Raw genomic sequence first — 13,290 nt, 5'->3', positions numbered from 1 at the left:
CCTAAGACGCCCCTGGAACGTTGCTACAATAAGGGGGGAGGGGTCACATCCCAGCCTTGCAGCAGCCGCGGCGGGCGGGGGCGGCGGCGGCGGGCGGGGCTTCCAGGCGCTGGGCCGGACTAACCATGGCCGAGGGCGGGGAAGAGGCGGAGTTCTGCCTCAGGGCGCTCTACATAAGCGGCCAGTGGCAGCGGCTGCGCGCTGCTTCTGACCTTCAGGGTGTCGGTACCAGCGCCATGGCGCCCTCCAGGAAGTTCTTCGTCGGGGGGAACTGGAAGATGAACGGGCGGAAGAAGAACCTGGGGGAGCTCATCACCACTCTGAACGCAGCCAAGGTGCCGGCCGACACCGGTGAGCCCTGCCCGGCCGGGGGCCGGGGTTGGGGGAGGTCGGGCGTGGCAGCGCCCTCTCCCGAGCCCGCTTAGCCCGGTGTCCGCGTGGACCTGGATGCAGGGCTGGGCGCGAGGGCGGGTGGGGGTCGGGACTTTGACCTCGCAGCCGCAATACCGGGGATGGGTCGAGGGGGGAAAGGCGGGCTACATGTAAGGGTGCCCTCGGATCGTGGGGCGGGAGGGGATTTCTGGGGTCACCGTGGGTGAGCTTGGGCCCGGGACCCTACGGGAGCCGGGGATAGGAACGGAGGCCCTGCGGACGATCACGGGAGGTTGGCGACAGCCCCTCCGTATGGGGGAGGAGGCTGAGCCTGCGTGCGGGGATCCAGCTACCTGCCCCCTCGTCCTTCTGTTCCGTGCGCCGCCGCACGTAGCCCGCGACTCCTCCCCGCGCCTTGCTGGGCGGGCCGAGTTCCCCCACTCCCGGGCGGCGGTGGCCTCCTGAGCTCTCCGCTCTATCCTTCACTGGCCCGGATGGCGCCTGCCTTCCCACGAAGGGGCTGAGCAGGTTCCAAACAAGATGGGCAATTGGGGAATGAGGAGCGATCCTACAGCCTTCTGCAGGCTGAAAATGGGAAAACGCAAGGCCTCGATGAGCTTGTCACCCGCCCCTGCCACCTACGGGCAAAGAATGCTGTCCTCGGCCCTTACCCTCCCACTCACCTCAGTCGCAGAAACACCGGCCTGATCAAAAGAAGCCCTGATTTATTCCCCAAAGACCCCAGTACAAACTCCAGGAATTGGCCCTTTTTGCTTTTGCTAAAAATCCTTGCCTGGGGGCGGTAGGGGTGAACTATTTTAGAAGGGAGGCCTGGTTGGTTGGCTCCGAGGGAATGCTGAGTCTAGGAGGTGCCTAGGCTCAGAATAGCCTGGGGAAATCAGAACCACAGCTGTTAAAGAGCAGAGGGCAGGGCCAGGGAGGGCCTTGACCTCCCAGGGACACCTGGAAGGCTCAAGGAGTTGGGTATGGCCCAGCTGGGGCTGGGAAGTGGACAAAGATGATCTTGCTGAAGTGAAAAGGGCTGGAAGGCAGAACTGAGAAATAAGGTGAAGGCGAGGGCCCTCCAGAACACTGGATGGAGCCTGGAGAGTGGCTTCCTTGTGACCTCATTCCCTTGTGCCATCATTGCCACTCTCCAGAAGTGGTTTGTGCACCCCCCACCGCCTACATCGACTTTGCCAGGCAGAAGCTGGACGCCAAGATTGCTGTGGCTGCACAGAACTGCTACAAAGTGACGAACGGGGCCTTCACTGGGGAGATCAGGTGAGATGCAGGCAGGAGGGGGGCCTGTGGGGACCTTCCCCTCACTTCCCTTTTTGAGGGGAAAACCACAGGTGGGCTCTTGGCTGAAACATGGCTTTCTCTCTTCCTTTAGCCCTGGCATGATCAAAGACTGTGGAGCCACGTGGGTAGTCCTGGGACACTCGGAAAGAAGGCACGTCTTTGGGGAGTCAGATGAGGTTAGTAACCAGGAAGGGAGGTAGGAGATGCCTTATTCCAAGGGAGTTGTGTCACCAAATCTGTTCCTTAACAGCTGATTGGACAGAAAGTGGCCCATGCCCTGGCAGAGGGACTTGGAGTAATTGCCTGCATTGGGGAGAAGCTAGATGAGAGGGAAGCTGGCATCACTGAGAAGGTTGTTTTCGAGCAAACCAAGGTCATCGCAGGTAACTCTGGAAAAGGGGAGCTTTGAGCCTGACCAGGGCTACAGAGGCACAGAGGGTGGGGTCAGATGCCCATGCTGATACAGGAAGGGGAAATTGGGAGGGTGAGAACCCTTGCATCCTCCATATCACTTCTGTTCCTGCCGATGGTATAGATATCACTTGGAGTTCCTCCAACAGCCACCAGGGGGCACTAGGCCACCACCGTTCTTGATTCCCTGGGCAATGGGCTGGCTATCTCCTTCCTGATCATCCCTCCATTTGTGATCTCTGTCCCGCAGATAATGTGAAAGACTGGAGCAAGGTTGTCCTGGCCTATGAGCCTGTATGGGCCATTGGGACTGGCAAGACTGCGACACCCCAACAGGTAACCGAGCCCAGGAGCTCTGCCCCTCCTCTACCTGCCTGCGCAGGACTGGACTGCAACAGAGATCACCTGAGCCAACCCCTAATTTTAAAGACAGGAGCCCCCAGGGTGCCTGCTTGGCTCAGTAAGTAGAGCATGTGACTCTTGATCTTGGCGTCGGGAGTCCGAGCACCATGCTCAGTGTAGAGATTACTTTAAAAAAATAAAATAGCTAAAAATAATAATAGTAAAGACAGGAATCCCCAAGTCCAGAGTAGAGTGAGTTGTCCAAAGACATCCATTCCAGGGTCTGGGGTGGTACTGGAGCTGTGGCATTCTGACTCAGATCTCAGGGTTCTTGCCCTGAAACCATACTGCCTCTCTTCACTGGGGCCCAGGGTCTTAGCCTTTGAGTGAAAGGCAGCAAAAGGCTTACTTCATCTGGCTTCTTGTTCTAGGCCCAGGAAGTACATGAAAAGCTCCGTGGATGGCTTAAGTCCAACGTCTCTGACGCCGTGGCTCAGAGCACCCGTATCATTTATGGAGGTAGGTGGGTTTGGCTCCCACCTGATACAGGGGTGGACTCGGACCTCTAGCCCATCCCTGACTATTCCCTCTTTCTTTTCCCTTCCCAGGTTCTGTGACTGGAGCAACCTGCAAGGAGCTGGCCAGCCAGCCTGATGTGGATGGCTTCCTCGTGGGCGGGGCTTCCCTCAAGCCAGAGTTTGTAGATATCATCAATGCCAAACAATAAGCCTCCCCCTCCCCCCGGCCGTCTTCCCTGTTCTTCTACTAAGCCAGGGACTAGATAGCCCAGCAGCTCAGTAACAGTGCTCCTCCCCCACCCCCCACCCCACACATGCTTCTGATGATGTCGCCCCCTTTGTGGCCAAAGTATACCTCTTAATGTTTACACCTTCCCCTGTAATGGCTGGGACCAGGCCAATCCCTTCTCCACGTAACAAACAATTGGAACGAAACATGTCACCAAGGTGGCTTCTCCATGGCTGAGAGATGGAAGGGGTGGCATTTGTTCATGGGCCCCCTCAGACCCCAGTGAGGGCAGGAGAGAGAAGCCATCCTCGTCTCCCATCTCGCTCCCTGAGGCCAGGGGCTGAGAGAACGCCCTGTCCTTCGCCCAGAGGCGCTGCTCTCTCCCGTGATGCCAACGCCTGTGTGTGTTGTGTATGTGAGCAATCCCACGTGTGGGGGGGGCAATAAACACCTGGCACTGAGCCTTGTGGCGTGTCCTGCTTCACTGTATTTACCCATATCATCTCTCTTTCCTTTCTGAGGCAGCACAGAACACTTGTACAGAAAAATACCACAAACAGATTTCTGCAGTAGCACATCTCTTAACTGCTTTTACTTGAAAAAAAGTCTTGCATACCAGGAGGCCATAACCTCGAGTAATAGCTCCCTCCCATCCACCTCTCTGGGTGGCTCAGGGGCTGTGGGATCCCCAGAGCTTGGGTTAGGGTCGGGGCCCAGCCTCACCAACCCCCAGCCTCTGGCTTGAAAGCAGCTGGTCTAGGCCAGCAGTGCTGCTGCCCCACCCCACTCAAGGCTCCAGCGCCATCTGTGGTGTCCAGGAAGTCACTGGTAGAGCAGGTACCGCTTCATGGCAGGGGGCAAAGGGAGAGCAGATACCTGGCCAAGCCGGGTATCCCCCAGGGCGTGACGCACACACAGGCGGCTCAGGTGCAGCAGGGAGTGTGGCTCCACTGGGAGAGAGAAGGAGGGGAAGGTAAATTCGGATGTAGCCACCAGCCAGACCTTAAACTACAGGGTCCTGCCCAAATTCCCTTCCGCTTTCCTGCTCGGAGTCTTGGTTGAGAGGATGATCTACGGCACCCGAAATTTCCGCACCTGCTCTTGGCGGTGGTAGGCATCACTGATCTCATGCATCCCCAGTCCACTGGGGGTGAAGCTCTAGCTAAGCATCCCCCTGCCCCCAAAGCAACAGGCCAAGGCAGCTTGGACCAGAGTGGAGCTCATCCAGGCTTGGATTCCATAGAGCCTTGGAGCAGAGAATAATGAGGTGAGAGGAAGGATGGCACTCCACTCTTGAATAACTCTCCACCGGGGAGAGGTACCCACCCTCTGCTGAGCACACAACTGCAGAGCAGGGTGAAGTTCCATCAGCCCTGAGGCTGGGGGCCCCATCTTTTCTAGAGGAGGCCCCACACGAACACCCTGCCTCCTTCGCTGCCCAGGGCCTCAAAGGCCCCTTAGAAGGAAAAAGCACAGACAGATCAGATCCCAGATCTGGTCCACACCCTGGGTGCTTGGCACTGTCCATCCTCTTCCTAGAGCTAGTCCAGTATCCATTTAACTCTATGCACCTCTTGCTTCAGGAGCTTGTTATCTGCTGGAAAGCCCTGGAGCACCTCACTATGTTCTGAGCACTCACCACTAGTAGCAAATGGCTTTCCTGAGCCTCACTTTTATCTCTACTGCTGCTGGGATACAGTCAAGTAACAGCTGTGAAGCCTTTTTGCCACTCCCTGCACTGAATAGAAGTAGGAGGCAGGTCAGATGAAGGCCCATTCCCTCTGCTCTTATAAGATGTGCAGTGAACTGCCATCCCATACCACAGCCACCAGTAACAGAACAGTCTCCCCACACCTGCCCCAGGGCTCACCTTTCCTTCCGCCCAGGTAGCTGATGCGGACCTGGCACTGGCCCCAGACAGCGCTTACTGCCGGATACAGGGTCCTGCCCTTCAGTCCGCGGAAGGCTGGCCCCAGGTAGGTGCCCCCAATAGCGTAGCCCAGAGTTCCCTCTTCCATGTCTAGAACCACCAGTAGCCTCTCCGGCACCTCCAGCTGTTCACCGTGAGGTCTGGCTGGATACTGAGGGGCCCCGGGCCCCTTGCTCTGATGATACAGCTTCCCCCGCCCAATGTCCCAGCCCCACGACTCGCTGTTGCTGCCCAGCAGCGCCGCATAGTGGTCAGCCTGCAGCGGGGCGAGGGCCGTGGCCACGCCCACCACGGCGTGGGTACCCCTCTGTTCCCGGGGCCAGCTGATCTCCCAGGCGTGCAAGCCCCTCGAGTAGCCTTTCTTACCCCGAGCCCCATCAGTGCTCTGGGCCACGGGCCGTCGCTCAAAGCATAACCCCCCTTCCTTGACCTCGATGTTCTCTGAGCAGTCCTTGGGATTCCAGCCGTGGCGCTGTTGGGCTCCTAGATCAGGACGGGGAGCAGACAGCAGCTCCTCCAAGCCCTCGGGACAAGAGAGGTCAGGGTACAGGGTCTGTGGGGTTGGGGTGCTGCTGCTGCCCCCTGCCAGGGCCGTCTGGCCCATGAAGGTGAGGAGCTGAAGGAAAACCCGAGTCTTCCTGGCGCACCTCTCTTCTCAAAGTTGAGCTCCCGCACCGGACTGATCTAGAGAGGAGTTGGGAGAAATGAGGGTTTCAAATGCGGTATCCCGGCGGGGGCTCCTCGCCCAGGCTCCTCATCCTTTCACGCACGTTTGCCCACCACTTCCCTCCACTCCTTCTTGGCCCAACACCTTGCCCTCGCCCATCTGTCTCGGTCTCCCCAGACTCTCGCGAGTTCGCCCCCTTTGGACCTCCCCAGGGCCGTCTCCTTTCCCCACCCCGTGCCCAGTCACCGCCCCCGAACCTCGCTTGGCTTCCCAGGCCTGGAGGTCACCGGGCCTCAATAGGAACTCAGCCAAAGGTGGCCGAATCGCGCTGGGCGCAGACTGCCGGCAGCTTCCGCCTCCAGCACCTCCCCGGGTCTCGCCCCGCCCCCACGGCCCGCCCCACGGCCCGCCCCCACGGCCCCCCGCACCCGGGCGGTTAACCCTCTCGTCGCCGCCCCTGGTCGCGCCCCGCCCCGCCCCGCAGCCACGCCCCCACGGGGGTTCCTCGCCGACGGTTAACACCTCAGTGGGATCGAGCTGTGGAGGGCGCGCCCCGCCCCACGGACCCGCCCCCCTAAAGCCTATACCGGGCGGTTAACCTGTGGATCCCGCCCCGAGGTCCTACCTGTCGTGGAGGCCCTCCCCTCTGGTTAACCCTTCTCGGCCGCAAAGGAGTCTGCACCTGGTTGTTGAGGCTCACAGCGAACTCTTTACCGCTTTGGGATCCCCGGAAGTGTGTTCTCGGTTGTCAAGACCTTTGAGCCGCTTGAGCAACCAACTCCTGAGCTCCTAGAGAGGAAGGGCATGGGGTCAAGGAGGGGCTTTCAGTGTGCTGAAATCTGTTTCTGTGTCCCTTTGATTGTGGGTCACTGTTTCTGGACTGGTATCTTTCTGCCCCACTTGTGAGTCGGTCTGTTCTATGCCTGAGGTTCTGAACTCTGTTTTCAGAGGTAGGTGTCCTAGGGCTCGGTGCTGTTCTAGGCTTCATCTTGGATGTCAGTTCGTTCCCAAACTGTTGGTCTTATATGGCAGAATATAATGGTTAAGACTCTGGTTGTGAGTGAAGCAATGTCACTAATTAGCTCTATGACCTTGGGGGAGATTTTAACAAACTTCTCTTAAAACTGTTTTCTCTCTTTCTGTTAAGAGTTATTATTTATTGGGGAGCTTGGGTGGCTCAGTGAGTTAGAGCCTTGGCCTTCGGCTCAGGTCATGGTCCCGGGGTCCTGGGACCAAGCCCCACATCCTGCTGACTGCTCAGCGGGGAGCCTGCTTCCTTCTCTCTCTTCCTCTGCCCACCTCTCTGCCTACCTGTGATCTCTGTCAAATAAATAAAATCTTAAAAAAAAAAGTTTATTTATTTTAGGGGTGGAGAGTCAGAGGGTGAGGGAGAGATTCCCTGCTGAGTACAGACACTGCCCCCCAACCGCCGGCCTCCAGAGTCTCCATCCTAGGACCCTGAGACGATGACCTGAGCCAAAATCAAGAGTCAGACAACCCACTGAGCCACCCAGGCGCCCCAAATCTGTTTTCTCTTATGTGAAATGGAAATATGATGGTACTTACCTCATAGGATTGTTGTGGAGCTGAAATAATCTAGGTAAAGCACTTAGCGGAGTCTAGTACCTATTATACAATCACTGAGCATAACATAACTATTATTGTTAACATTTACTAGATGTCCACTCTATAGAAAGTCAATGTAGGGGCACCTGGGTGGCTCAATCGTTAAGCATCTGCCTTCGGCTTAGGTCATGCTCCCAGGGTCTTGGGATCGAGGCCCGAGTCAGGCTCCCTGCCCAGTGGGCGCCTGCTTCCCCCTCTCCCTCTGCTGCTCCCCCTGCTTGTACTCTCTCTCTGCAAAATAAATAAAATCTTTTTTTTAAAGATTTTATTTATTTATTGTACTCTCTCTCTCTGCAAAATAAAAGCTTTTTAAAAAAGATTTTATTTATTTGACAGAGAGACCACAAGTAGGCAGAGAAGCAGGCAGAGAGAGAGGAGGAAGCAGGCTCCCCGCAGAGCAGAGAACCCGATGTGGGCTCGATCCCAGGACCCTGAGATCACGACCCAAGCCAAAGGCAGAGGCTTTAACCCACTGAGCCACCCAAGTGCCCCAAATAAATAAAATCTTAAAAAAAAAAAAAAAGGCAATGTAATATAGTGATGAAGGATGCCAAATGTGGAGCCAAGCTAACTGGGTGTGAATACCTGAAGGCCAGTATGCATGTGACCTTGAGCAAACCACTGAACTTCCCCAATACCTGTTTCTTCCTCTGTAAAATGGAGATACTGTTGGTATCTACTGCATAGGCCATAGTGAGGATTCGGTGAGGTTATATACATGTGAACTCAGAGCAGGTCTGAGTTCAAATTTAATCATCTATGCTAAGCATGGAAGATGCAACTGTGAATCCCCAAGGAGGTAACAAGACATTCATAAAACAGTTTATTGGGGTGCTTGGGTGGCTCAGTGGGTTGGGCCTCTGCCTTTGGCTCTGGGCATGATCCAAGGGTCCTAGGATCAAGCCCCTTCGGGCTCTCTGCTCAGCAGAGAGCCTGCTCTGCCCCTCTGCCCTGCCCTCCCTGCTTGACTCTATGCCTACTTGTGATCTTTCTCTCTCTGTCAAATAAATAAAAACAAAATAAAACAGTTTATCATGCAGTAGATGAAATTATGAAAGAATAAAGAAAGTCTTATGGGAGTCAAAAGGATGGGACTCCTAACTGGGGGTCAAGCAGTTAGGCAGGTGTCCTGGAGTGTTACACTGGGCTGAATCTTAAAGAATGACTAAGAATGGGCTCAGGAGGTAGTTTGCAGGATGGGGGTTGGGTTAGGGTTGCTACATGAAGAAATCCTTCAAGACTGAGAGGTCAGCATGAAAAAAGCCAGAAGCAGGAGATGGGTTTGGGGAAGTTTGAAGACTTCCAGGTTCCTGCAGCTAGAAAGAAACGATGAGAGACAAGCCTACAGAAGTCAGTGCCAAATGACAGTGGTCTTATTGGCCAAGTTAAGGAATACAAATGTTCTCCTGTAGGACAGACCAGTAATGGAGACACATATGAAGAAAACAGGAGAGAAACATGGACAGATACTCATTTTAGAAAAACCACCATGAGGGGACCCAGCTGGCTCAGTCGGTAGAGCATGCAACACTTGATCTTGGGGTCATGAGTTCGAGCTCCATGCTGGGTGTAGAGATTACTTTAAAAAAAAAAAAAAAAAAACTGAAAAACCACCCTGGCACAGCAACATAAAGGAGGTTTCGGGGGAAACAGAACTAGAAGCAAAGAGACTGGTTACAGCTGCCTGGGTGACGAGTGTCAAGAGCCTGAAATGAGGCAGTAGAAATAAGGAAGAAAAAAATTCAAGAAACACTGATGAAACTGCAAGTTATGGTGGCTGATTAGATGCTGAGGTGAGAGAAAAGGTTTAGCCTGGAAGACTGTTGGAAGGGGGTACCCCTTTAGCCACACTAAAGCTAAGGCCTTTCACTATGATGATGGAGATGACAGATAGACAAGCCATTGGAAAGGGGCAGGGGAGTGGGGGAGGGATGTGAGTTCACTTTATGACGTGTTTTTGAGGTGTCTGAGCAACAACCAGATGGAACCATCTGGCCCACACATGAAAATTGCAGGTCTGGAGGGGTAGTAAGGGGCCTGGGCTGGAGAAGTAAATTTGGGAGGTGTGACATTCTTTAGTCAGAAGCTGAACTATGAGAGTCAGAGATGGGCCCCAGAGAGAGCATGTAGAGTGAGAAGAGGGTTAAGGAGGACACAGTGAGCAGAAAATTCAGGTTTGACTACTTAATGAGATTTTTTTGGTCATTGGCAACTTTGATGGGAGAGCTCATGTGGGTTGTGGGAGGTGGGAGTCTAGGCTGAAGAGGCTGAACTGGCAGTTTCTGTCAGATGCTATGCTATGTAAAACAGGAGGGCGAAGATAGAGAGTTGGGAGAGATAAGGTGACAGCCATGTCTCAGAATTACCCTTGAAAATCCCTTACTGAACCTATAAGATATAGCAGATGTTGATTTTGTGTAAAATACAGTAGCAGGAGTATCATACAATGGTGCATGAATAAAATTTCGTAATTTTAACTGAAGACGAAAACGTATCAAAAGAAGGATGTGAACCTTAAAACCTGTCATCCACCCAACCTGGATATTCTTGTCAGTGTGACAATAACAAAAAGGACATCATGACTGTGGTGGATAAAGGCTTAGGGCACAAAGGGAAACCTTCAGCCATGGCCAACTCTAGTTCGAGATTGGGAAGTGTCCCTGCTCAGGGGCTGGTTGCTTAAAACACGGTATTCACCAGTTGTTACCACTGAATCTTGAACTGCTCAAACACTTGATACTCGTTCAAATGTTACATAATGCTACAAGAAGTTTTATTACTTTTTATTTGAGATGTAGCAACTACAAAGTAAATTCATCTTAAATTGTTCAATGAATTTTTACATATGCTGTGTGATCCTCACCAAAAAGATCCAGAACATTTCTAGCATCCCAGAGGCTCCTTCTTGCCCTTTCCCTGACACTACATCCTTAAAGGGAACTCTTATATGACCTGTTAGTATAGATTAGCTTTGCCTGTTCAATTTCATAAAATACCATAGAGCGTATATTCTTTTGTGCCTGACTTACTTTTCTCAGCATTAGGATGGTGAGTCATCTATCTTGTTGCATGAAATGGTAGCTCATTATTTTCGTTGCTTTACATTACTCTGTTGTATGGCCATACGACAATTTATTCTACTGTTGATGGCCATTTGAGTTGTTTTTGGTTGTTAGCTGTTATAGGAAAAGTTCCTATGTACATACAGTGTTATAGAAGTCTTTTAGTGGACCTGGGCATGCATTTTTGTTGGGTGCATACTTATACACTGAACTGCTGAGTTATAAACATACAGTGTTAACCACATTTAATTTTCTGGTTTCTCTCCACAGAGAGATTTTATTCAGAAATTAAGTCAATCATGGGTGCCTGGGTGGCTCAGTCAGTTAAGCATCCAACTCTTGATTTCAGCTTAGGTCTTGATCTCAGGGTTGTGAGTTCAAGCTCCAGCTCTGTGCTGGGTGTGGAGTCTACTTAAAAAGGGGGGGGGTGTTAAATCAGGTATTTCAGCATTTTTGCAAAAATTTTAACATATTTGCGAAGATGCCATCTGGTCTTCCCTTCCTGTTTCTCATATCTTTGTCTTCTGGGATGATTTTATCAGTTCCTCATCCTTCTTATTAGTAATTCTCTGTGGCTCTCAAGAAGTTCTTCAATTTCTCCCACAAAGCTGACACCATCAGCTTGCTAGGCCACTCCAACAATGTGTTTCCCTTCTTTGTTAATAGAAAACCCTTAAAATCCTAAATACATTCTTCTCAACATGCATGATCTGTTTTAAGCTTGATTGTTGCCATGACTGTTTACTATAAGTGATGTAACTTGCCAACACTGAAGAATGTCCAACCCCTCCAACTCATTACCACATTTAGATTAGGGTCACCATTCATGGCTCTGGGAGTCAGAGAGGAATCTCACTCAGCCTCATGTGTGTGGCTTTGAAATAGCAAATTCTGCTTAGGTCAGCAAAGTGAAGGACACACCTAATGTTGGGGAGAGGTAGCCTTTGATGTCTTCAGGAGCACGCTTCTAAAGAGTGTGGTACCTCGGATGGCAGTGCAGTCTGTAAGCCACACTAAAGCCAAGGCCTTTCACTATGAGGTCCTACTTGACTTCTAAAATGTAGAACTGTAAATCCCAATCATGGAAAGTGCGGTGATCACCTAGCACTTTGCATTTAATCGCTGCAGTGAAAGCAGGTTTTGTTTGTTTTTTAGGGTACTGGCATTGGTATCCCCATGGAACATGTTTGGCTTATTAAATACCGGGCTAGGCTACCACAATGAAAGAGGGAGTCAGAAGTGGTCACAAGGTCATTGTTTTCAATCCAGAGCTTTGTGTTTCTAGTTTGGAAACATAAACAGTTGGGCCCTTTCCCCCCAGAAGCTACCAGCCTCATCATATTCTAGAAAAGAGCCATTTGGCCAGTAATTTATTTTAGTAGCTCTGGGTGGTTTTTATTCCCTGTTCTCCACAGATGCAGCCCCACCAATGGTTTGCACATTTTAGAAGTTGAAATGGTTTCTAAATGTTATGCCATCCTTGGGTGGTTTTGAAATCCTTCCGTCTGAAGCTGTCTTCTCTGGCAGGAGGCTTGAACTCTGGCTTGAGACCAAGAGTATTTCTTTTTCCGCCATGGACTGCCATTGTTAGTTAGGCTCATGTACCTGGTTCCTCTCTTCCAGGAAGTTTAGTGCTCTTTCAGTCTTCCTTAAAGGTTTACCACATGTATTTTGCTGTCACTATAGCAGTTACGCGAGAAACTGATGACCCGGGTTCCCAAGCTTTTTTGAACTTTGACTGCGCATGTGGATTTCTTGAGGTCCTTTATGTGCCAGTTGGAGGAGGACATGCCAGTCCTTGGTAAAATGGGTGGATTGCCGTTACATGGGTCCTATTAGGAAAGAGGCATCCGAAAACTCTAGAACCTAGTTTTAAACACACAATTCTAGAATCTCAGTCAGCCTCCTAAGGTAACAGGCACTGAGAGGCGCAGAATTGGAGCCACAGAAAACATGGTCTCGTCTCCCACCTGTCACTCGCACGGAATGGTGGCTGGCAAGCTTCTGCCCTAACCAGTCCACGTTAAGTGCGTCTACGATGAAGCTCCCAATGTATGTCATTAAATCCTCCCGACTAAGATATGCCAATTTTTACGGATTCGTAAGCCGCAGCTCGGGAACGTTAAACGACCGGTCCAGAACTACAGAGCTGGTAAACGGCAGCATCAGGACTTAGAAACGAGAAGCCACTCGCCAAACACTAGGGCAGCGACGAAATGGCGACCGCAGTTCCGTCAGCCCGGGCCACACGCCCCGCCCCGCGCCACCGCCCCGGGTGCTCGTTTGGTAGCTGCCGCAGAGCCCGCGGCAGGCGGAGACGCGGACTCCCCAACGCGCCGAGGTCACGTGGACGGTCATGTGGGCGGGCGCGCGGCGGCGGGGGCGGCGGGGGCGGCGAGGGCGGCGGCTCGCGCGCCCCCCAGCGGCCGCATTCGTGGCCCGGGGCTGCTCGCAGCCGTTCCCTCCCACCCGCCACCTCCGAGGCCAGAGCCCTCAAGCTAGGGGCCCACCCCTGCACTGCAGCTCCCGCCTCCCGTCAACCGCCTTCCGGCGCGTCTGGAACGTTCTGCGCCGGAACAAAGGCCCTAGGGCGGAAGCGAGGGTTCCAAGCTGAAAGCCCGGGCTTGGCGGGTAGGGGCTGTTAACCCGGACGCGGAGGGGCGGTTATGGTCCTGGGGTCCAGAGGGGGGTGGGAGGGCCTACTGCTTCTGCTAGTTTCCCAATCGAGGCTTACACCCCAGTTTCTTTACATGTAAAGTGTCCACTTGTCCGTCCCTCAAAAACAGTTTTCCTTGCTTCCCCATCTGTCTTCCTGCAGCTATCAGGGA

At 52.8% G+C, this 13,290-nt stretch overlaps 2 protein-coding genes across 2 annotated transcripts; one reads left to right on the top strand and one right to left on the bottom strand.

Moving 5' to 3' along the window:
* Position 1: 1 nt before the first annotated feature.
* TPI1 (triosephosphate isomerase 1) lies at positions 2-3,638 on the top strand. Its single transcript, XM_082742607.1, has 7 exons — positions 2-351; positions 1,533-1,656; positions 1,769-1,853; positions 1,928-2,060; positions 2,339-2,424; positions 2,862-2,949; positions 3,039-3,638. Exons 1-7 carry the CDS (start codon positions 126-128, stop codon positions 3,155-3,157), a joined length of 861 nt encoding a protein of 286 aa, XP_082598733.1. The 5' UTR covers positions 2-125; the 3' UTR covers positions 3,158-3,638.
* A 100-nt stretch (positions 3,639-3,738) lies between these two features.
* On the bottom strand, positions 3,739-6,170 carry SPSB2 (splA/ryanodine receptor domain and SOCS box containing 2). The gene is made up of 3 exons (XM_082742610.1): positions 6,032-6,170; positions 5,048-5,791; positions 3,739-4,127 (listed from the first exon to the last, which is right to left on the bottom strand). Exons 2-3 carry the CDS (start codon positions 5,709-5,711, stop codon positions 4,000-4,002), a joined length of 792 nt encoding a protein of 263 aa, XP_082598736.1. The 5' UTR covers positions 5,712-5,791; positions 6,032-6,170; the 3' UTR covers positions 3,739-3,999.
* Positions 6,171-13,290: the final 7,120 nt, after the last annotated feature.

This window comes from Mustela nivalis (assembly GCF_964662115.1).
Source record: "Mustela nivalis genome assembly, chromosome: 7".
Classification (NCBI taxonomy): domain Eukaryota; kingdom Metazoa; phylum Chordata; class Mammalia; order Carnivora; family Mustelidae; genus Mustela; species Mustela nivalis.
This window is presented reverse-complemented; position numbering and strand designations above follow the sequence as displayed.

Bases quoted from the DNA above. Each gene is read 5' to 3' on its own strand.
- TPI1 (XM_082742607.1), top strand. From the start codon at position 126: ATGGCCGAGGGCGGGGAAGAGGCGGAGTTCTGCCTCAGGGCGCTCTAC. The intron at 352-1,532 runs GTGAGCCCTGCC...GCCACTCTCCAG, and splicing joins CAAGGTGCCGGCCGACACCG to AAGTGGTTTGTGCACCCCCC. The intron at 1,657-1,768 runs GTGAGATGCAGG...CTCTTCCTTTAG, and splicing joins GCCTTCACTGGGGAGATCAG to CCCTGGCATGATCAAAGACT.
- SPSB2 (XM_082742610.1), bottom strand. From the start codon at position 5,711: ATGGGCCAGACGGCCCTGGCAGGGGGCAGCAGCAGCACCCCAACCCCA. The intron at 4,128-5,047 runs GTGAGCCCTGGG...TCTCTCTCCCAG, and splicing joins CTACCTGGGCGGAAGGAAAG to TGGAGCCACACTCCCTGCTG.